Genomic DNA, 22,785 nt, shown 5'->3' with positions numbered 1-22,785 from the left:
TTTTATCTGTAAAAATTTTTAGTTGAAGTGTAGTCGACATACAATGTTATATTAGTTTCAGGTGTACAACATAATTATTCAACAAATTTATACATTATGCAGTGCTTACCAGGACAAGTGTAGTCACCGTCTGTCACCACACAAAGTTATTATGATATTATTGACTATACTCCCTATGCTGTACTTTCCATCCCCATGACATATCTTGTTGTAACTGGAAGTTTGTAGTTCTTTATCCTCTTCATCTACTTTGCCCACCCCCCATCTCCGTCCCCTCTGGGAACCACTCATTTGTTCTTTGTATTTATGAGTTCCTTTCTCCTTTTAGTTGTTGTTATTTGTTAGTTTATTTACTTTTATTTTAGATTCCACATATAAGTGAAATCATATTGTTTTTGGATTTCTTTGTCTGACTTATTTCACTTAGCATAATGCCCTCTAGGTTCATCCATGTTGTCCCAAATGGCAAGATCTCATCCTTTTGATGGCTGAGTAATTGTCCATTGTGTATATACACCACATCTTCTTTATCCATTCCAAGGTTCCCTGTAAGACTTGTGGCAAACACCTGCCTCTCTACCTTGTATTTTGGGCAGGTTTATTAGTCAGGAGTCTCTAGAGAAACGGAACCAATAGGATGTGCATATATACATTTTTTTTAAAAAATTGGCTCATGAGACTATGAAGCCTTGGCAAGTTCAAAATTTGTAGGCAGGCTGGAGAGGCAGGGAAGAGTTTGTACTTCAAGTTCAAAGATAGTCTGCTGACAGAATTCCCTTGGAGGAGGTCAGTCTTTTCTAGTCAGGCCTTCAACTGAGAGAATAAGGCCCACCACATTATGGAGACTGATCTGTGTTACTCAAAGACTACTGAGTTAAATACTAATCCCATCTAAAAACTATCTTCCTAGAAACATCTAGTATAATGCTTAACAAAATGCTGGGTACTGTGGCCCAGCCAAATTAACACATAACACACAAATTAATCATAGCAGGTAAAATCAGACAATCCTCAATCCCACTAGCAGCTTGAAAAACATACATATGCACTGACAAACACACATGCACACACACTTACATATAACACACTCATACAACACACATACACTATAAATTCCAGGGCAAAGCCTAATGTGATAGAAGGTTGGAGTTAGACTCCTGAACAAAATTTGCGATTTTGGTGAGTGATCTAGGGTTTAGCCCTGTATTACTTCCCTTCCTCTTGAAACACCTGACAGCCCTGCTCCCCTTTAACAGGTGTGCACACAAAGCCATTTACTGCTCACTGGGCTCCTCACCAGCATATTTGCCTCTGTGGCCAGAGAAGTTAATTAGAGAGGGACCTCATCATCCTCTACCTCCTGGTCTTCCATATTATAGGACCTGAGGAGCAAAACTGATTGTCGAATTAAAATATTATAAATAAGTCAAACAGATAGACGATTGCATGATTTCACTCATGTGGAAATTAAGAAACAAAACATGATCAAGGGGAAGGGAGGGAAAAGTTGAATAAGATGAAATCAGAGAGGGAGACAAACCATAAGTGACTCTTAACTCTAGGAAAAAAACTGAGGGTAGCTGGAATGATGAGGGGGTGGGGGCATGGGGTAACTGAGTGGTGGGTGTTAAGAAGGCACTTGATGTAATGAGCACTGGGTGTTACAACTGATGAATCACTGAACTGTATCTCTGAAACTAATAATACACTATATGTTAATTAATTGAATTTAAATAAAGAAAAGTTAAACATCATATTAAAAAAAATAATAAAGCATAGAACACTCCTCAGTTGCATAAAAATCCTCCAGGATTTTCATAGTGCCCACTAACAAAGCTTTCATTGCTGACCCAGGGTTGGGCTTAACATTGTTCTGCTTCGCCTCTCCCACAGGTGAGAAAATAGCTCCTCCTTCTGCCCCTGAGCCAGGTAAGGACAAACGCAGTCATGTGTGGAGCTGTCACTCCCACTGGCTTCCTTGAAACCAAAACCCAAATGGAAAGACCCAGACTGCCACTTAGAGGGGCATATGCCATTATGTCACTTTAAGGGTGAATGGAAACCTGCAGAGACTGGGGGTGAGGTCTTGGGAAGGTTCCAGAGGAGGAGGTGGGGCTCAAAGTAATCTGGGGGGGGGGCTGCCCACACATCACCATCCCCTTTGGCCCCTAATAAATATTTGAGGAATTAATAAATACTCGCAGGAAGCCACAAGAAGGAAATGTGGGGGTTTCCTGGAGTGGGGCACACAAATTTTGCTATCTGCACTCACACTGGACCCACACTGCCCTGAGTTGACCCTGCGTCCACGGGCAGCCCCAGTGGCTCTCCTTTCCTCAGGGCAGGTGCAGCCCGAGAAGATGAGAGTGTGGCTTTTGGAGGAACCAGCATGTTCAGGGCTCAAGGGAGGCTGTACTCAGGCTTGGGCCTCCAGTGTGTGCCAGAGCCCCCTGTCCTCGGCAGCTCGTGGATTTAGGAGTATGGTCTCTGCGCCAAGAAAGACTCCGTTGTGCTGGAGTCTGAGGTTCTTGGAGAGGAGTTTGGGGATTTTCAAATTAGAAATATGAAGCCTGTGTCTTCTTGCTTCATAGTTGGACTGTATATTATATGTTGTGAAATGGATATTCCGGCCCAAGAGGGAGCCACTCCTGTCAGTAGGGGCCACATCAGCACACAGAAACCGAAATCTTTGTATCCTTGTACTGGTCTAGTAGACCAGAAAGAGTATATCCAGTCAGCCAATTCCCAAGCGCCAAGCAAAGTCTGGACTCTATACTTATTTCCTTGTTCCTCTTTCCTTTTCTGTTTTTCTCTTCCTTGTTCCTTGTTCTTTATCCTGCAAAATCTTCTTGCCCTCTGCCCCATTTTGCAATTCTCTGGACCCTTAGGAGCACAGACTGCCCTCTTCATAAATTGTTAAAATTTGTGTGTATCACCTAATTTGTCTTCAATCACTTCTAACAATGTGTATCTATTTCTATTCTTCTCTAAAATTGCTGGATAATCAATAACCATCTACTGAACACTACCGCTGTGCAGGGTTATGGGTCTCACATTGCTGACACAAAGAAGAACAGGAAATTCAATGGATACATACTAGAGAGAACAATTCCTGTGCCTTTCAAGTGTTTGAAGTGGCCAATATGTGATTCCTCCAGACATGAAAGTTTGCTTTTTAGTTTATGATTTAGGTGGTGATGGGGTGGGGGGTAATTGAGTTCCAGGGACTTGCCTTATTCTTTTCTTCCACAATAGCATTTAGCCAAGGTGGGAGGTAATTTGTTGATTATTTCAGCTGTTGGGGTTCTCTGTTCCAAACAGTCATTCAGGAACTGGGAGAATAACCCCAGAATAGGCTTTGGTACCACTAGCTTGATTTCTGGGTAAGTGCAGGTCAAAATTCCAGTTATCACTTGCCTATGATATTGGCTTCGATAGAGATCAGGCAGCTGTATTGAAGCAGTAAAACTGTTGGCTTCCTCCTTTTCTTCCCACTTTGCCTTCTACTTCACAGTGACGCTCACTATCCAGTTCTAAGAGCAAAGTCAAGCAAAAAAAAAAAAAAGCAATTGAAGTCACAGGATAAAATTCTGAGGAATGTAGGAAATAATAATTTAGTTTCCATGGGTTGCTGCCTTTGTGTGGAATGCCCTTCTCTTCCTTCTTCGACCATTAACCTTTAGTATCTAAATTGTTTGAGCTCCTCCTTGAAGTCTGCATCCTTCCCACCCCCTCCTGTCTGTCCCATGAATGTTCAGCACCCCCATTTCACTCTCTGGATTGAGTGCTGTATAATGGTCAGTTCACAGGTCTGTCCCCACCTTAGCCTCCCCAACCTGGAAGACAGGTGACCTCACTGAGAGGTCGTGGGCTATTTTTATCTGTAGCACGTAGCTCAAGGTGAGCATAGTAAATGCTTAGTAAATTGTTGTCATTTTGATTGGACAAGACACCATTTAACAGTGAATTTGAGAGATGAAAATAATGAAATACCCAGAAGATATACATGCTATTTCATGAAACCAGAGGAGACACAGTAATGAGAGAAAGTTCTCTGAACTCTTTGTTGCCACACTGGACTTCCTGGATTCTATGTCTTTCTCAGGCTTGGAAATCCCGGAGGCCAGGCTGAAGGCATTGTTGGGTTGACAGCCTCCTCCAGGAGAGGCCCCAGACAGGGCCAGTTCATACTTCAGGGTCCCCACTCAGAGCTGAAGCTCCTACTCCACTGAGACTGCAGAGCCCTCCCCTGCCTACCACCCCTGCATGCACTTCCTCAGGAAAGGGGCTCCTGGGAGGGAGGCAGCTGGTCCTCTTGTGGGATAATGAGGGGAGTCTCTGTGGACCAGCAGGCTGTTTCTAATTTAGCAGCACTCCTTCCTCATCCTCAGTGGTCCATGACCGTCTCCAGGATCTTTTAAGGATGTCCCCTAAGGATCTACTCGCCTACCCAGGTCACTCCTTCTTAGTAGGAACATTCTCCTCTTCCCCAGGCCCAGGAAGAGGGCAGAGTCAGAAATGTCAGAGACATCACTTTTATTGGAGGGAACATCAGGGAAGGAACATCTTCTCAAAGAGTTCAGAAAAGGCCAGGGGCAGAGTGAGGGATGAGCTATCTTAAGAAGAGAGGAAGTGATTAATAGGAAATATGAGGTTGTTTCAGCAGAGGGTGAGGAATTAAAAAGTGAGGAAATTCTGAAGAATTTTAAATTGTTTAAGAAAGTTTAATTTTCTATTTTTAATAATTTTTAAATTATTATTTAAAATTATTTAAAGGCTATTTTTAATAATTTTGGTTACTCAAGTTCCCCAGAATGGTGAAAACTAGAGGTACAGAAAGCTAAGGAAAGACAGTTAATTCACACTTTGAATCATCTTCAGGAGCTGGCAGGGGCAGCAATGGTAGTGGAGGCAACAGCTAGAAGAATTGAATGGTCCTGGCCATAACAGTCTGGAAATAGAGAATGGCCTCCAGGAAGGATGCCTAAAACATGTCCCTCTTGGCCAATACTTGCTGTTTCTTGGAGGAGGTTTTGGGAGGGCACTGTTGATAAACTGTAGTCAAATTGGTGGTCTGTGAAGATATCTTCCTCCTTGAGTAGATGAAAGTCATTCCTGTGCTGTGTGGTGTTTTCTGTCAATGCTAGAAGAAAAGGATGGGAGAGAGTCAGGGGGCAACTGAATGCCCAGCTCTTCAAGGGGAGGGAGCCTCTGAAAAGCCACTTCTGCATTGGTGGTTTTCCTGTTAACATGGGGGATGCATTTCTGCCAGCTGAGGATGGGGTGCAAGGCTCAGAGATCTGAAAGGGAGTTTGTAGGGTACCATGCGTTGTGGTTGCTACTGCAGGATATGTTTCCTGGATTGATGATAACCTGCAAGAAACAATATATAAACTTTTGATCTGTAGCAGCAACAGTAGAGGAACTGAGTATTCACATGGGAAAAGTGCCCTCTTCTTCACGCACTTCCTCATCCTTACGGACTAAGGTCTCCCCAACTTTCTCACTAACAGTCGTGACCCGCAGCCCACTCTGGCCTCCACAGAGTGGGCTCTCAATCAAGGGGAGTCCTCTGGGACTGCACCAAGATGCCTACATCTGCCCATATCTACCCTAGTCCTGAATGATTGGGGCTAGTTCTGGGTTCTGTCCTCTAAGAAGATCATGGTCACATCGCAGTGACTCAGAGAAAAAGCAACAATAGATTTGGGGAGAATCAAGTAGTGCCTGGTAAGAAATGGAAAAATTGAGTGGGGAACTTTTAGTCTCAGGAAGCAAAGTATAGAGGAGCATGAGATTACACATAATTCATGGGTGTCTTTCTTGAAGAATGCTCCCAAATTTTCCAGAGAGTGGAACAGAGTGAGTGGGTGTTAAATGGTAGGAGTTGAAAATGAAGTCTCTCACGCATTATTCCTTGTTTTTTTTTAATGTTTTTTTATTATAATGTTAGTCACCGTACAGTACATCCCTGATTTCTGATGTAAAGTTCCATGATTCATTACTTGCGTATAACACCCAGTGCACCATGCAATACGTGCCCTCCTTACTACCCATCACCAGCCTATCCCATTCCCCCACTCCCTTCCCCTCTGAAGCCCTCAGTTTGTTTCTCAGAGTCCATAGCCTTTCATGCTTCGTTCCCCCTTCTGATTACCCCCCCTTACTTTATCCCTTTCTTCCCCTACCGATCTTCCTAGTTCTTATGTTCCATAGATGAGAGAAACCATATGATAATTGTCTTTCTCTGCTTGACTTATTTTCACGTAGCATTATCTCCTCCAGTGCCGTCCATGTTGCAGCAAATTTTGAGAACTCGTTCTTTCTGATGGCTGAGTAATATTCCATTGTATATATGGACCACATCTTCTTAATCCAGTCATCTGTTGAAGGGCATCTCGGTTCCTTCCACGATTTAGCTATTGTGGACAATGCTGCTATGAACATTGGGGCCCATATGGCCCTTCTCTTCACTACATCTCTAACACGTTATTCCTATCCCAACTTACAACTCCTCCTACAGGAATGAGCTATTTGACCCAGAAAATTCAATTAAGTGCCAACTCATCATTTAGAAATCTATTGATAGAAAATATTTAATTTGTTTGGAGGAAGAACCAGATGACTTTTAAGACATCATGTACATTTTCCTGTCTTCATCTGTGCCAGTTCTGAAGATATTTTGTCTTCTCCCTTAGACTTATGGGCTATTTCTCTTCTCCACCAGTGCTATCTTTGGTTACTTTAAAATCGTATCTCTGTTTCTGTAGGAAAGTTAATACATGCCAGTTAAAGAGTCAAAATTGAGCATCAGAAATTCCACTCAGTAAAAACCATAGGCTTTTGTTACCCTAGCCTGAGTGCAAGCTTCAGATGATTGTGAGGGAAGAGCAAAGCATGGGGAACAGAGAAAGTTTTTTTTTTAATAATCATATTTTTTTTATTATATTCTGTTAGTCACCATACAGTATATCCCTGGTTTTTGATGTAAAGTTCGATGATTCATTAGTTGCGTATAACACCCAGTGCACCATGCTATAGGTGCCCTCCTCACTACCCATCACCAGCTTATCCCAGTCCTCCACCCCCCTCCCCTCTGAAGTCCTCAGTTTGTTTCTCAGAGTCCATAGTCTCTCATGCTTCATTCTCCTTTCTGATTACCCGCCCTTTCTTTATCCCTTTCCTCTCCTACCGATCTTCCTAATTCTTATAGGAACAGAGAAAATTAAGCTGTAGCCCAGGTCCACAGAATGACATCTGTGATGTGGAGTTAGGGTTCCCTTGTCTACAACTGTCATCTCATTGATGGGAGCCCAGTGCCCAGGGACACCTAGGCCCATGTATCAAGGGACTCTGGTGACCATGCAGTACTCACAGACCTGCAGAGATATTCTTGCTCTAAGCTCTGTGTGGGTCTTCTGCTTGGCAGCTGCTTGGTGCCACTCTCTCTGGATGGAGGTGAGGGAGTGAAGGGGGGATGGAGGCAGACATATTTTACTCAGCTGTACCCAAGGCCTGGAATGTCCTGGGGTTTACAAGGAGATGAGCATCAGGACTAGCTGAGTCCCTTGTACCCAGGAGACAGGGCTTCTATAGGGAATTCAGGGCTGGGATATAGCATCTTTCTCATCCCGCAGCACAACCCCACTATTTCTTCCAGGTACCTGAGATGAAACTACTATTCACCTTAACATGTACCAGTCTGGCTCTGAGCTTTAGGACCAAATGCACAGAAGATGGTTTAGTTAAACAGTCATTGAGCTTCTACCGGAGGCCTAAACGTGTGTGTGTGTGTGTGTGTGTGTGTGTGTGTCTTTTGGGGGCAGCTGTAGGGGTATGGCATGGAGATGCAGAGATATCCTCAGGGGATCTCACAGTCTAGGTGAAGATGGGGTAGGGTTATAGATACTTAAGCATAGAGTTAAATTACAGGGAGATCAGCTGGAAGTTTGAGGAACATGCTGTGAAAGCCCAGTTGAATGCGGTACATGGGTCACAGAAGCCCTCCTGGGGAGGTGTCACCTCCTGGGATGATAATATAGAGGGGGGCTGTCACTTTCTAGAACTTTCTTATGTTTTTTTTATTATTATTATGTTATGTTAGTCACCATACAGTAGTACATCCTTAGTTTTTGATGTAGTGTTCCATGATTCATTATTTGCGTATAACACCCAGTGCACCATGCAATATGTGCCCTCCTTAATACCCATCACTGGCCTATCCCAATGCCCCACCCCCTCCCCTCTGAAGCCCTCAGTTTGTTTCCCAGAGTCTACAGCCTCTCATGGTTCATTCCCCCTTCTGTTTACCCCCCCCTTCATTCTTCCCTTCCTTTTCCTACCGAACTTCCTACTTCTTATGTTGCATAAATGAGTGAAACCATATGATAATTGTCTTTCTCTGCTTGACTTATTTCACTTAGCATAATCTCCTCCATTCCCATCCATGTTGCTACAAATGTTGGGTAATCATTCTTTCTGATGGCTGAGTAATATTCCATTGTATATATGGACCACAACTTCCTAATCCGGTCATCTGTTGTAGGGCATCTCGGCTACTTCCATAGTTTAGCTATTGTGGACAATGCTGCTATGAACATTGGGGTGCATATGGCCCTTCTCTTCACTACATCTGTATCTTTGGGGTAAATACCCAGTAGTGCAATTGCTGGATCATAGGGAAACTCAATTTTTAACTTTTTGAGGGACCTCCATACTGTTTTCCACAGTGGCTGTACCAACTTCCATTCCCACCAAGAGTGTAAGAGGGATCACCTTTCTCCACATTCTCACCAACATTTGGTGTTTCCTGCCTTGTCCATTTTTGCCATTCTAACTGGTGTAAGGTGGTATCTCAGTGTGGTTTTGATTTGAATTTCCCTGGTGGCTAATGATGTTGAACATTTTTTATGTGTCTGTTAGCCATTTGTATGTCTTCATTGGAAAAGTGTCTGTTCATATCTTCTGCCCATTTTTTTATTTGATTATTTGTTTTTCATGTATTGAGTTTGAGAATTCTTTGTAGAACTTGGATACCAGTCTATTATCTGTAGTGTCATTTGCAAATATCTTCTCCCATTCTGTGGGCTGCCTCTTAGTTTTTTTGACTGTTTCTTTGCTGTGCAGAAACTTATTATCTTGATGAAGTCCCACAAGTTCATTATTTCTTTTGTTTCTCTTGCCTTTGCAGATGTGTCATGAAAGAAGTTGCTGTGGCCTATGTCAAAGAGGTTACAGCCTATGTTCTCCTCTATGATTTTGATGGATTCCTGTCTCACATCGAGGTCTTCCATCCATTTGGAGTTTATCTTTGTGTATGGTGTGAGAGAGTAGTTAAGTTTCATTATTTTGCATGTAGCTGATGAATTTGCCCAGCACCATTTATTGAAGGGACCATCTTTTTTCCAGTGGACGTCTTTTTCTGCTTTGTCAACTATTCTTTGAATGTTTGGTGGAATTCCCCAGAAATCCATCAGGCCCTGGACTCCTGTTTTGGGGGAGGTTTTTAATCACTGCTTCAATCTCTTCATAATTAATCGGTCTGTTTAAATAACCAATTTCTTCCTGTTTCAGTCTTGGTAGTTTATAGGCTACCAGGAAGGCACCCATTTATTCCAGGTTGTTTAATTTGATGGCATATAGTTGTTGATAATAGGTTCTAATGATTCTTCCTATTTCTTTGGTGTTGGTTGTGACCTCTCCCTTTTCATTCATAAATTTATTAATTTGGATCCTTTCTCTATTCTTTTGAATAAGTCTGACCAGTGGCTTATCAATCTTATTAATTCTTTCAAAGAACCAGCTTCCAGTTTTGTTGATCTGCTCTACTGTGCTCCTGGTTTCTAATTCATTGATCTTTGCTCTACTCTTGATCAATTGCCTTCTCGTGCATGGGTTAGACCTGTTCTTCTGTTCCATCATCTTGACCATTGTTACTCTGAACTCCATTTCTGATAATTTTATTATATCCATATCCATCATTTCTGTGGAAGAGACCACAGACTCATTATCTTTTCTTTGCTGGGGGGGGGATTTCTCCTTCTCGTCATTCTGATGAGGAGAGGTTGCGGGGTTGCCCAGAGCCCAAATTATTGACCAGGACCCAGGTAGTGTGCACTTGTTTTGCAGGGACCTTAGGGATGTGGGCTTCTTGATTTTTCAGCCTGCCTTCTGGGGGGAGGGGCCTGCCACACTGATATTCCCCTGTGAGGGGGGATGGGGATTGGCACAATGTGAGCTGGTATTTCTGGGCTTTGTTCTCTGGCAGCTTTCCCTGGCGGTTTGCTGTGTCTCTTCTGAGAGTCAGAGGAGCAGTGGCCAAATCCTAGCTTCTGTCTCAGAACAGAGAGATCGTCTTCCGCTCTCCACTGAGCTCTCTTAGCCACTTTAACTCTCTTTCTGTCGGTGCTGCTAAAAACCCTGCAGTGTCTTGGTTTGTGCACCCCACAGCTGCTCTCCCAGCCCTCACTTCCAGGGCTGGCATGTCTCTGTCCTTTGTGTTTCTAACAGCGCCAGATGCCCCCGGTTCCTGCGCACATGCTCCCGAATTCCTTGTTTCAGTGTGGTTTGCATGCTCTGGAGTGCCGGTTTTCAGTCTGGTTGCGCCTTCACTCCCGAGCACCCAATATCAGTCTGCTTTCCCACAGGTGCCCATCTGCGAGTCCGGCCGCTCCCCAGTGCAGGTGGCTAGTGCTTCCCAGTGACTGAGAGCATTGGCTCCCTCCCCCTTCCATTTATTTTCCAATATCTGTGTGTTGATTCACTGCTCCCCGCTTCGTACCTCAATACTTAGCGCTGGAGATGTTTGTTTGTAGAGATCCAGATGTATCTTTGTGCATCTCAGGCTGATTTCATGGGTGTTCATGATGGTCTGGTAAATATCCAGCTCGATTCAGGGGACAAGCTGAAAAAGGGGTCCCCTACTCCTCCACCATCTTTTTTCCCCTCCTCTGGAATGAGCCTATTTCACCCTAACTGAAATGCTCTCTTCTGAGAGGATGCACCCACAGAACCCGATCTACAATACTCCCTGAAAACCAGCTCCTGGCTACAGCAGGAGAGCTCAGCAACCTCCCAGTGCCCAAGAGCAGCTCTGGGGAGTAACGAGTTCACTGAATGTAGGTCCAAAATGGTACCATATCTTAGGAAAAAAATGCCACGAAGCTGCAATAGCCAGAACTTTCTTATGTGTTGACCCCCCATGACAGTTTATTCAATCTTCCATTCTCCAGCTGTCTTCATAGATGGATACAGCACCCCTTTCTTGTCTTCACCAGGAAGGCTCCCAGGACCAGTAATCAGGCCAGGATAAGATTTCTTATGCCTATTCTCTCAAAATAAAAAAAAAAAAAAAGGAAAGCACAACTTAGTCTACACCTTATGCTCCTAATCTAGGCAAAGCCAAGGGGTCTCTGATCTTTTGATGCCATTAGTTTCCAGGAGGTGAAAGACCTTAGTGGTTTGAGCAGGGAAGTGAATGAATAAAAGTTCTTACCCATCCAGAGAGTAGTTTTAGCTTAAAATCATTTAAAAAATTCTGCCTGCTAATTTTTAAAAAATAGACTCTAAGCTTTGGAAACTGTGAAGAAAATATCTGCTATACATCTACAAAACAGATAACTTGAGAAAGATTTAGGACCAGGAGAAGAGATTAATAACAAGATTTAGAACAAGAACCAGATGCTGCCTCTCATCTCTCTGTTTTAGAATCTGAAATCAAACAGTGGGGACACTCCTGGGGACAGTGAATGGACCAGGACTACAATCGAGAGGGGGAAAAGGAAATGGGTGGAGTAGGGGAAAGCTCCACAACCCTTCCCAATCCTCCTATAGGCAGAAATTAGTTCTTTCCTCTCTTTTCTACACGTACCCCTGTTGTTCTTGAGATTTCTTATCCTTCAATTGACTTTTTTCAATTGACTCTGACCTGATTTTACCTCCATGGAAATAGGAGAGAACCTACTGTGTGGTTGGCAAGAGGAGGAGAATTAGGGAAAATGTGGAATATGATTAAATTCAAACTTCTATAATCACTGAATATGATTAGCTCCTAAGGGAGATCTTGCTTGTGGCATGTAGGAGCCCAAGTAAGAAGCCCAGGTAAGAAGCCAAAGAGTCATCCTCTACTCTACCTTCTCCTTCACCTTCGATGTTCATATATTCACCAGCACACCCTCTGCTTCAGGATGTTTGCCCTTGTGAGATGCAATCTAATGGTCCATACAACACATACCTGTCCCCACCACTTCAGCAGACCAGTGAAGAGCTTCTCTATAGAGAGCTACAATTTCCTCTTCTTTTTATCTCAAAGTTTTATCATTTCCAGACACTTCATTGTTGCTAATCACTGACCGTTGAAAGTATAGAACTTGATTTAGTGGGTGGCTAAATGACAGATATGTGTCCCCCTCTCCCCCAGTAAGCTGAGGCTGAAACCCAAGGAGAACTCTGTGAGTCCTCCCATACCTGTGTTATCAGACTGGCTCAGGCTCAGGGACCCTGCCCCACAATGACTCACTAGACCAGTGGTTCTCAAGGTGGATAGAGTTCCTGGGGGTTCTCAAGATGTTTCAGTGGGGTCTGTGAGTCAAAGTATTGTCCTAATGATATTAAGATGTTCTTTGATGTTTTCATTCCTATTTATCCATTAATCTACATTAGAAATGACAGTAGAGACTACATGGCATTTGGTGACATCATCACTATGACAGCTAGTATGGTGCCTACTTGTTCATAAAGTGTTTTAAAATTTCCTTAGCTCTAATTTTTATACAAAAAATAGAAATAGATACAATTCATAAGAACAAAAGCTCTTTGGGTTCCTCATTGATTTTAAGGGTATACATACTTCCTAACACCAAGCAGGTGAAGAACCACCACAGTGGATAAGCCTCTTTGGGGCCATCCCCTGCTTGCTGGGCTCCAGACAGAGCCAGGGTGGCAATTCTGGCCCCAGAACCTTGCAGAGCCTATCTCAGCCCAGCCCATAGCCCTGACACTGGGTGGTGGCTTCATTGCCAGCACTCTCTGCCTCCTCTGTGTGGGAAGTCCTTCCCAAAAAATGATAGGTGTTGGGTGCAGAGGTGAACTCGGAGACAGCTGGTGCTTTGGGACACTGAGGATGGGTGGCCAGAGAGGAAAAGGAGACCTGCTGGCTTGTGCTGGGTTCCCATCTCCCTCTCCAGGAGTCCCAGATCACCCCCAGGGTCCTCCCAACCATTTCCTGCTTAGACTCTGCTTCCCATCCAAAGCCCTTACTTGTCCCTCTGTGGCTTTCTTCCACAGAAAGCAGAGAAATTGCCAATCAGCGATAAAAGTCTTTCATTGAGAAGCATGGAGGAAGGAACATTGTAGGGTTTGGATTACTTTAAAGGGCTCATAGTCCAGAGAGAGGCATGAGTTAGGGTTAGAGGAGATTTTTAAGGGCTCTGGAAGTCATTAGGGAGGAAATACAAACAGAACTCACTGCTTTCACTGAGGAGTGTGGAGTTGTGCTCTGAAGAACTCTAGAAAAATTTTGGTTGATTTAAACAGTTTTCTTGTTTTAATTTTTCCACCATGCCTTCATCATGTTGAATCCTAGAGAGGCAGCTTGTTGGGCAAGGAAATCCACATCCTATAGTGACCTCATACAGCCAGCAGGAGGCAGCGTGGCAGAGCAGCCAGCCCCTGGACCACAGCAGTGAAGGAGCAGCCAGCCCCTGGACCACAGCAATCAAGGAGAAGGGCAGGGATAGGTCAGGACTCTGGGAAGGTTTGAGAACTTCTGTCTATACCATGTAGTCTCCTGGAGAGGGGCTGGGAGGAGTCGCTGATCTGGGGAGGAAAGTCACACACACTATGATGGTATCTTTTTTCTTGACTCTGAAGAGAAAAGCATCTTCTAATACAACAAGTATTCCTTTTTGTTGTTGACAGTGAGGGGATGGAGTGGGCGCAAGAAGGTGCAGTACCTTCATGACCAGGTCAAGGAGGTGGCTTCAGAGCTGTCACTTCTGCTTTGGTAGGTATTCCTGCTGGCAGGGAGGACACTTAACAGGAGGACACTTTGGCTGGCTGGAGGGTGGGGGACATGGCTTAGGCACCTTCCGGGGGTGGGGATCAGGGACCTGGGGAGGACAAGGCTTAGGGATCAGGGGAGGGCCCTGGCAGGGCACTTTGCATTGTTGCTGCTGCTGATAGGACATTTTCCTTAGATTGAAAATGAACTGAAACAAAGAAGTAAAGCCCTTTAGAATGAGACCATATTAGTGGAGATTATTTTCAAAGTAGCACATACTCTCTCGTCACTCCTTTCTTTAATATCAATGTTATGACCACCCTATTTCACTCCCTCTTGAGAACACCCACTCCCCAGGAGCCTCCATGGACCACAGCAGCCAACAAAGAGAATTGTCTTAGGGGCTGCCTTGCAGAGGCTCAGTGTTTGCCCTGTCCATCCCCCCCCTCCAGAGAATTGGTGCCTGGATGGTGTTTTGTGGTTTGAACAGAGCATGTTCACTCTGAAGGCAGTCCAGGGAAAGAAAAGATTTGGAAGGTATCAGGAAAGTGTGCCCAAAATGCAAGGTAAAATGTCTTTAGAACAGTCAACTTTAAGAAAAGCAGGTTTGGAAAGAGCAGAGCACCTGCTACGTTTTGTAAGGCCTATTGAAGCAGAGTCTAATATGGAGAGATTGGACTTCCATTTCTTCCAGGTACCATGAAACATTTCTTTTCTTTGGAAGGGTGCTATTTGACACTGAGGCATTTCTTCCCTTTACTCTGCCCTCTTCAGCAACTTCTCTAGTCCTTCTGTGTCATTCCTGATTGCTTTAAACATGACCACTGTTTCTTCAAGGAAAACGAACATCCCCTGGAATCAGTGGTCTTAGAGTTAGACTCCAGAGCAAATCCAGAGTCAGGAGGAGACCCCAACCAGGCACCCAGCTCGGATCCTCACTAGATGGCCCACTGTGCTCTGACCAGGACTCAAGAACCTGGCCATGAAACAGGAGAAATATTTAGGATAGAGCATTAGGAAGAACAAAGACTAGGGATTGTGAAAGCAAAGTTCTGGCCTCAGCTCTACCAGCATTGTTTGGCTGACCTGGAGCCTTTTCATCTGTACTTTTAATCACATTAATCTCAATCTTATCAATCTTACCTTCTAGTTTAGAAAAGTAGTGGGCAAACATTTTCTGTAAAGGGCCAGATAGTAAATATTTTAGGCTTTTCAGGCCAAGACAGTCTCTGTCACAACTGTTCAACTCTGCCATTGGCATGTACAAGGAGGCATAGACTACATATAAACAGATGTATACACCTGTATTCCAAAAAAGTTATTTACAGAGACAGGCAGTGGGCTGGGTTTCACCTGCAGGCCATAGTTTATTGACTCACTATGTGGGCTCCTGACTTTCTGCATCTCACTCCTCTCACCTCTCTGGCTCACTGTCTTGCCCACCTGGTCTTTCTTTTCTGCTCCTTTTTGCTGATCTGTTCCTATTCCTATTTCTGACCATCTGTCTTTCCTTTTCCCTACCTCCCCAAACCATAACTGTACACATGCTTCTCATTTTCTCTAGTGGGAATGCATCACAGCTCCTTTGAGGACTTCCTCTCCCATAGAACAGAGCCTCCCCACTCACCTGCTTATCCAGGCTGTTCCAGGTCTCAGGGATTCAAGTGCATGAAGAATCCCAGAGCTGGGTCCTTTTATCCTGAGCTCAACCTGGGCAGGAGGAAACCAAAGGGGTTTCCCCATCATTTTCTGGTGTCCCAATGTCTTAATCAATTCTTGAAGACACTTGCCAAACCCCTTTTTTTTGATGTAAAACTCCAGTTTGACAGCTTTTGGATGAGTAACATTTCTATTTCCTCTGGAAGATTTTAGTATGTGTGCAATGGGCAGGGCAGAGGGATATATGGACCAGATGTGTTTTCAAGTGTACCTTGCCCTTCAGTGGAGTTTGGGTGGGTATGAAGAAGGATGAGGAAAGAAGGCCCTGGGCTAGGATGCCCAGAGATAGGGTCATTTTTAGGTATGCTACGGCTAGTTCTTAATGCACTTTGCATTCCCTCTGAGTGTCTCCTCTCCACATTTCATATAGAATAATTTAAGTTATCATGCACACCACACACACTCCCTCTAGCACTCATGTTTGAGGTCAGATGAAGCTAAAGTTATTTACCCAACAAACACTGAGCACCTGCTAGGAGCCAGGTCTGTGAGTAGGGGAGGATACAGTAAAGACCAAATCTCAGCCCAGGCCCAAGAAAAGCACATGGTCTGGTAGGAAACATATGTGAGTATTCAGAGTGAAAGGACCTTGCAATAAGACATTTGGTGAGTGCACTATCCATTTGTCAACTGGGATGTTACATGGAAGAAGATTTTCTAGTACAGGAGATTCTTTTCCCCTCTAAAGTTGTCCTGAGTACTGGAGCTTGGCTTAATTTTCCTCCTTCAGTGTCACACCACCCTGCTCCCAGCTATAATCCATGAAGCAATATTGCACTCTCTTCTCTTCTTTCATACTGACTGACACACAAGGATCTTACCCAGTACTCCATATTTCCAAGGAATAAAATGTGAACTTCCCTATTGGTCACTGACTATGAGTTTCTTTCATTCTTGGGCTCCTTTCTTAACTGGGCCAATGATCTCAGAGTTCTGGGCACCTCCTCTTCCCATCTGTAACTCACCATTTATATGATGGTAAGAAAGTCTACATACTGTGGGCAGAACAAAGGGTGCCTTAAACAGCATCTAAATCCCCAAGAAATTTAGCATATTCAATATTCCAAAATTTAGCAAAGACCCATTGTTAATGGAAAATGTAATGAAAGTATGGATATTTTAACAATATTGAGTTTTCCAATGCATGAACACAGGTGTTTTTCATTTATCTATACCCAAATTGACCAATAGATTCAATGCATATGAATCTAAGTACTATTAAAATTCAATTTTAGAATTTGATTATATTGAATGTATACATGAAATATAACACATTTTTGTTGGCAGCCCATGACAAATTTTATGAAAATTTATATGAAAAGACAAATGACTAAGAATAAAGAGTTCTGAAAATGTAACAAAGTTGGAGAACTTTAACTACCGGATATCAATGCAACAGTGATTAAGACAATGTGGTATTATGGTAAGGATAGATACATAGACAAATGGAACAGAATAGAGACTCTAGGAACAAACTCACTAATATACAATTACTTGATTTGGTGACTTTGTAGTGCAGTGGGGAAGGGGTGCAGTGGGGAAGGGGTGGTCTTTTCAATAAATGATGCTCAGATCAATTAGATATTCTTATGGATATCAATTAGATATTCTTATGGAGCTAAAAAAGAAAAACAAAACAAAACAAAAAGCTTGATCCCTGCCTTACTGTAAACAAAAGTTAGTTCCAGGTGGACTATAGACTAAATTTGAATGGTAAAATAATACAACCTAAAAAAAAAAAAAAAAGAATAATATCTTCATGATCTTGAGAGGAAAAATTCCTTAAACCAAGAATAAAAAGGGTAATTATAAAGGGCCAAAATGATTAAGTTTCATTACAATAAGGCATTTCTGGTTATCAAAAGACAATGCTACAATTCCAAAAAAGCAAGCCACAGAGATGGAAATCTATTCATGAGATATATATATATATATATATATATATCTCACAAAGGACTTGTGTCCAGAATACACACACACACACACACACACACACACACACACACACACACCCTTCTATAAATCAATAAGAAAACAAGAAACAAAGAAACAGAAAAATGTCCAAACAACTTCAACGGTAAGTTCATGAAAGGGGTTTTTTCAAACTTCCAAAAAACTATCATAAAATGCTCAAGTGCATTAGTCATAAGAGAAGTGAAAATTGAAATCACAATGTACTACCTCCACATAGCCACCGAAATGGCTAATATGAAAAAGAAAGACACCACCAAGATTAATTAGAGTGTGGAATAATTGAAACTTTCATATACCACTGATAAAAATAGTAGTAGATAAAAATTTTGGAAAAAAAATTAGCAGTATTCACTGAGACTGAACATACCCTTATGCTCTGACCAGCCATTATATTCCTAGGTATGTACTCAACAGAAATATATACATATAGTCACAAAAATATATGAACATGAATGTTCATAGTAGCTCCACTTTTAAACATTTAAAATTGGAAAACACTAAAATGCCTTCAATAGTAAAGTGGATACAAAAATAGTGTTATATTCCCACAAAGAAAGACTGTAGTGCTACAAGAATAAGCTAGACCTACAGAAAATAAATGAATCTCACAAACACAATTTTGATGAAAAGCATCCAGGCAATAAAGAATTACTACTGTTTGATTCCCTTTATAAATTTCATAAAAAAGAAAAGCAAATCTATGGTGTTAGAAAAATGGTGATGTTGAGGGTGGGGGACGACTGGGAAGGGACATGAGGTAGACTACAGGGATGTGGGATATGCCATTTCTTCTTCTCTGAGTTGATTACATTGTTGCTCACCTAGTAGAACTGTACTGAGTTATATGCTTTCTGCGTTTATACTTCAAATCTAGTTCAACCTTAAAGGTTCCTTTAAAGAAAAAGAAATCATCAGATGCCAACATTGCTGCAGTATATATAGTAAATAAGGGATACAATGAGGTTGGCAGAACAATCAGTGTCATAAAACTGAGTGTTGTAGGATGGCAAGGACTTTGGATTTCATTCTAGTTGCAATGGGAAAATACTTTGATAATTCTGATAAAGACAGGGTATAATATTATTTATGTCTTTTTATTATTGCTTCAGTTGCTCTGATGAATGGTTGTTGTGGTACAAGATAGGAGGAAGGAGACAAGACAGGAGAATTTTGTTGTGGTTCAGATGGAGAATAATAGTGGCTACAAACAGTGTAAGAACACAAGAGATCATGAGAAGATGAGAAGTGATTCTGTTCTTAATATAGAACTTCAGCACTTTGGGAGAAATTGTGTGTGGGAGGTGAGAAAAAGGAATCAGAGATGAATCCTAGGGCTTAAAAATTATTACTACTTTAAAATATTATTACTTTATTATTTAAAATATTATTAGTACTTTAAAATTGTATTATGGTTATTATTATTATTATTTAGTTTGTAGCGTAAGCACATTTACACAAACAGTGGCATTGTCACATGTGTTAAAGTGGATAGAAAGTACCCCATTATGATAGACATGATGCTGTTACACAAAAAAGATATATGAGGATATTGCAAACAACTTCACAATAATAAATTCTACAACTTAGATAAAAACTAAAAATTTCTTGAAAATACAACTAACGAAAACTAACATGTAAGGAAAATGTGGATAGCCCTGTGATGATCTTTTGATGTGCCCACTTGGCTGGGCTACAGTCCCCAGTAACTAAAACATTAATCTAGGCATTGCTGTGAAGGTGGATAGGAGTAAAGTCCATAATCAATTGACTTTAAGTAATGGAGAATATGCTAAATGATCTGAGTTGGTCTGATTCAACCAGTTGAAAGGAAGCAAAACTTCCCTGAAGAATTTTTCAACCAGAACTTCCCTATGATCTGACTTGCCTACCTGGCCCCAACATCACGTAAGCCAAGCCCTTGCACTAAATCTTTTAATGTGTATTTCCACTGGTTGAACCTTGAATAATACAATCCCTATAATTATTAGAGAAATTTACCTTATGGTTTAAAACCTCCCTGTATGGGTGGCTGGTGGCTGGTGGCTGGTGGCTGGCGGCTGGAGGTGTTAGAAACACAAAGGACAGGGGCGCCTGGGTGGCACAGCGGTTAAGCGTCTGCCTTCAGCTCAGGGCGTGATCCCAGCGTTATGGGTTCGAGCCCCACATCAGGCTCCTCCACTGTGAGCCTGCTTCTTCTTCTCCCACTCCCCCTGCTTGTGTTCCCTCTCTCGCTGGCTGTCTCTATCTCTGTCGAATAAATAAATAAAATCTTTAAAAAAAAAAAAAAAGAAACACAAAGGACAGAGATATGCCGGCCCTGGAAGTGAGGGCTGGGATGCCTACTGTAGGGCACACATCCCGGGATGCTGCAGGGTTGAGCAGCACCAACAAAAACAGAGTTAAAGTGGCCAGAACCCCAATGGAGAGTGGTCTGTGATCCCTCTGTTCTGAGACAGAGGTTGCGATTCAGCTACTGCTGCTCTGACTCTCAGAAGAGGCACAACAAACTGCCAGGGAAAGCCACCAGAGAACAAAAGCCTGGAAATACCGGCTCACAGTGTGCCCATTCCCATCCCCCCCACTCAGGGGACATGGAGACTCTACCCAAAAGGGGTAGCCTGAGTATCGGCACACCAGGCCCCACCCCCAGAAGGCAGGCTGAAAAATCAAGAAGCCCACATCCCTAAGGTCCCTACAAAACAAGTGTGCATTGCCTGGGTCCTGGTCAATAATTTGGGCTCTGGACAACCCGCAACCTTTGCTCATCAGAATGACGAGAAGGAGAAATCCCCCCCCCAGCAAAAAAAAGACAGGGTCTGTGGCCTCTGCCACAGAAATGATGGATATGGATATAACCAAATTATCAGAAATGGAGTTCAGAGTAACAAAGGTCAAGATGATGTGTAGACTTGAAAAAAGTATTAACGAAAATGTTAATGAGAATATAGGATCTCTAAGGGTGGAAATGAGAGAGAATCTGGCAGAAATTATAAATTCTATGAATCAAATGCAGTCAAACTAGATGCTATGATGGCCAGGGTGAATGAGGCAGAAGAATGAATTAGTGAACTGGAGGATGGGATGGTAGAAGAGAAACCTAAAACAGAAACTTGGCTCAAAAAAAAAAAATCCAATCTCAAGAATGTAGGTTACGGGAGATTACTGACTCAATGAAGCGTTCCAATGTCAGAATTATCGGCATCCCTGAGGGAGTGGAGAAAACAGAGGTCTAGAAGAGATACTAGAACAAATTGTAGCTGAAAACTTCCCTAATCTAGCAAAGGAAACAAGCATTCATGTCCAAGAGGCAGAGAGGACCCCTCAAAAGCTTAACCATGACAAACCTATGCCACGTCACGTCATAGTGCAATTCGCAAATATTAGATCCAAGGATAGAGTATTGAGAGCGGCCAGGGCAAAGAAATTTCTCATGTACTAAGGCAAAGGTATCAGAATTGCGCCAGACCTGTCTACACAGACCTGGAATGTGACAAAGGGTTGGGGGGGGCATTTTTACAGCTCTTTCAGAGAAAAACATGCAGCCAGGGATCCTTTATCCAGCAAGGCTGTTATTTAGAATTGATGGAGAGATAAAGACCTTCCAGAATCGCCAGTCATTGACCAATTTTGTAACCACGAAACCAGCCCTACGGAGATATTACAGGGGGTTCTATAAAAGTAAAAAGGCCCCAAGAGTGAAACAGAACAGAAAGTCACAATCTATAGAAACAAAGACTTTACATGCAACATGGCATCATAAAAACCATATCTCTCCATAATCACTCTCAATGTAAAAGGCATAAATGCTCCCATAAAATGCTACAGGGTTGCAGATTGGATAAAACGACATGACCCATCCATTTGCTGTCTACAAGAGACTCATTTTGAACCTAAAGATGTATCCAGACTAGAAAGTGGAGGGAAGGAACACCTCTTTCATGCCCAATGGACCCCAAAAGAAAGCAGGGGTAGCAATTCTCATATCAGACAGATTGGATTTTAAACTAAAGACTATAGTTAGAGATGCAGAAGGGCACTATATTATTCTTAAAGGATGTATCCAACAAGTGGATAAGACAATTATAAATATCTACGCCCCCAACAGGGGAGCAGCAAGATACACAAGCCAACTCTTAACCACAATAAAGAGACATATAGATAAAAATACGTTAATAGTAGGGGACCTCAACACTCCACTATCAGCAATAGACAGATCACCTAAGCAAGAAATCAGCAAAGAAACAAGAGCTTTGAATGCCATACTCAACGAGTTGGACCCCATAGATATATATAGAACACTACACCCCAGAACCAAAGAATAATCATTTATTCTAATACCCATGGGACATTCTCAAGAATAGACCATGTTCTGGGTCACAAAAGAGGTCTCAATCAATGCCAAAAGAATGAAATTATTCCCTGCATATTCTCAGACCACAATGCTCTGAAATTGGAACTCAACCACAAGGAAAAATTTGGAAGAAACTCAAACACTTGGAGACTAAGAACCATCCTGCTCAAGAATGATTCGATAAACCAGAAAATCAAAAATCAATTTAAACAATTTAGGGAGACCAACGAGAATGAAAACACAATGGTCCAAAATCTATGGGACACTGCAAAGGCAGTCCTAAGGGGAAAATACGTAGCCATCCAAGTGTCCCTCAAAAGAACAGAAAAATCTAAAATGCAGCTTTTATGTTCTCACCTCAAGGAGCTGGAACAGCAACAGAGGAACAGGCCTAATCCACGCACGAGAGAGCAGTTAATCAAGACTAGAGCAGAAATCAATGAATTAGAAATCAGGAGTACAGTAGAGCACATCAACTGAACTACAAGCTGGTTCTTTGAAGGAATAAAGAAAATTGACAAACCACTGGCAAGACTTATACAAAAGAATAAAGGACCCAAATTAATAAAATTATGAATGAAAAGGGAGAGGTCACAACCAATACCAATGAAATTGGAAGGATTATTAGAAACTTTTATCAACAGCTTTATGCCAATAAATTAAGCAATCTGGAAGAGATGGAGGCCTTCCTGGAAACCTATAAACTGCCAAGACTGAAACAGGAAGAAATTGATTTCTTAAA

At 42.4% G+C, this 22,785-nt stretch overlaps 1 protein-coding gene and 1 long non-coding RNA gene across 2 annotated transcripts in view; one reads left to right on the top strand and one right to left on the bottom strand.

Annotated features, from left to right (window-relative positions):
* The window catches only part of LOC109488663, a 108,397-nt gene that overhangs the window by 25,993 nt on the left and 59,619 nt on the right, over positions 1-22,785 (top strand). The window lies entirely within an intron of this gene.
* Positions 13,613-14,453, bottom strand: LOC105234878 (small proline-rich protein 2E-like). Its single transcript, XM_019793641.2, has one exon. The coding sequence runs from the start codon at positions 14,184-14,186 to the stop codon at positions 13,989-13,991; it is 198 nt and encodes a 65-aa protein (XP_019649200.1). The 5' UTR covers positions 14,187-14,453; the 3' UTR covers positions 13,613-13,988.

Source organism: Ailuropoda melanoleuca, chromosome 2 (genome assembly GCF_002007445.2).
Source record: "Ailuropoda melanoleuca isolate Jingjing chromosome 2, ASM200744v2, whole genome shotgun sequence".
Classification (NCBI taxonomy): Eukaryota; Metazoa; Chordata; class Mammalia; order Carnivora; family Ursidae; genus Ailuropoda; species Ailuropoda melanoleuca.
This window is presented reverse-complemented; position numbering and strand designations above follow the sequence as displayed.

Bases quoted from the DNA above. Each gene is read 5' to 3' on its own strand.
- LOC105234878 (XM_019793641.2), bottom strand. From the start codon at position 14,186: ATGTCCTATCAGCAGCAGCAACAATGCAAAGTGCCCTGCCAGGGCCCT.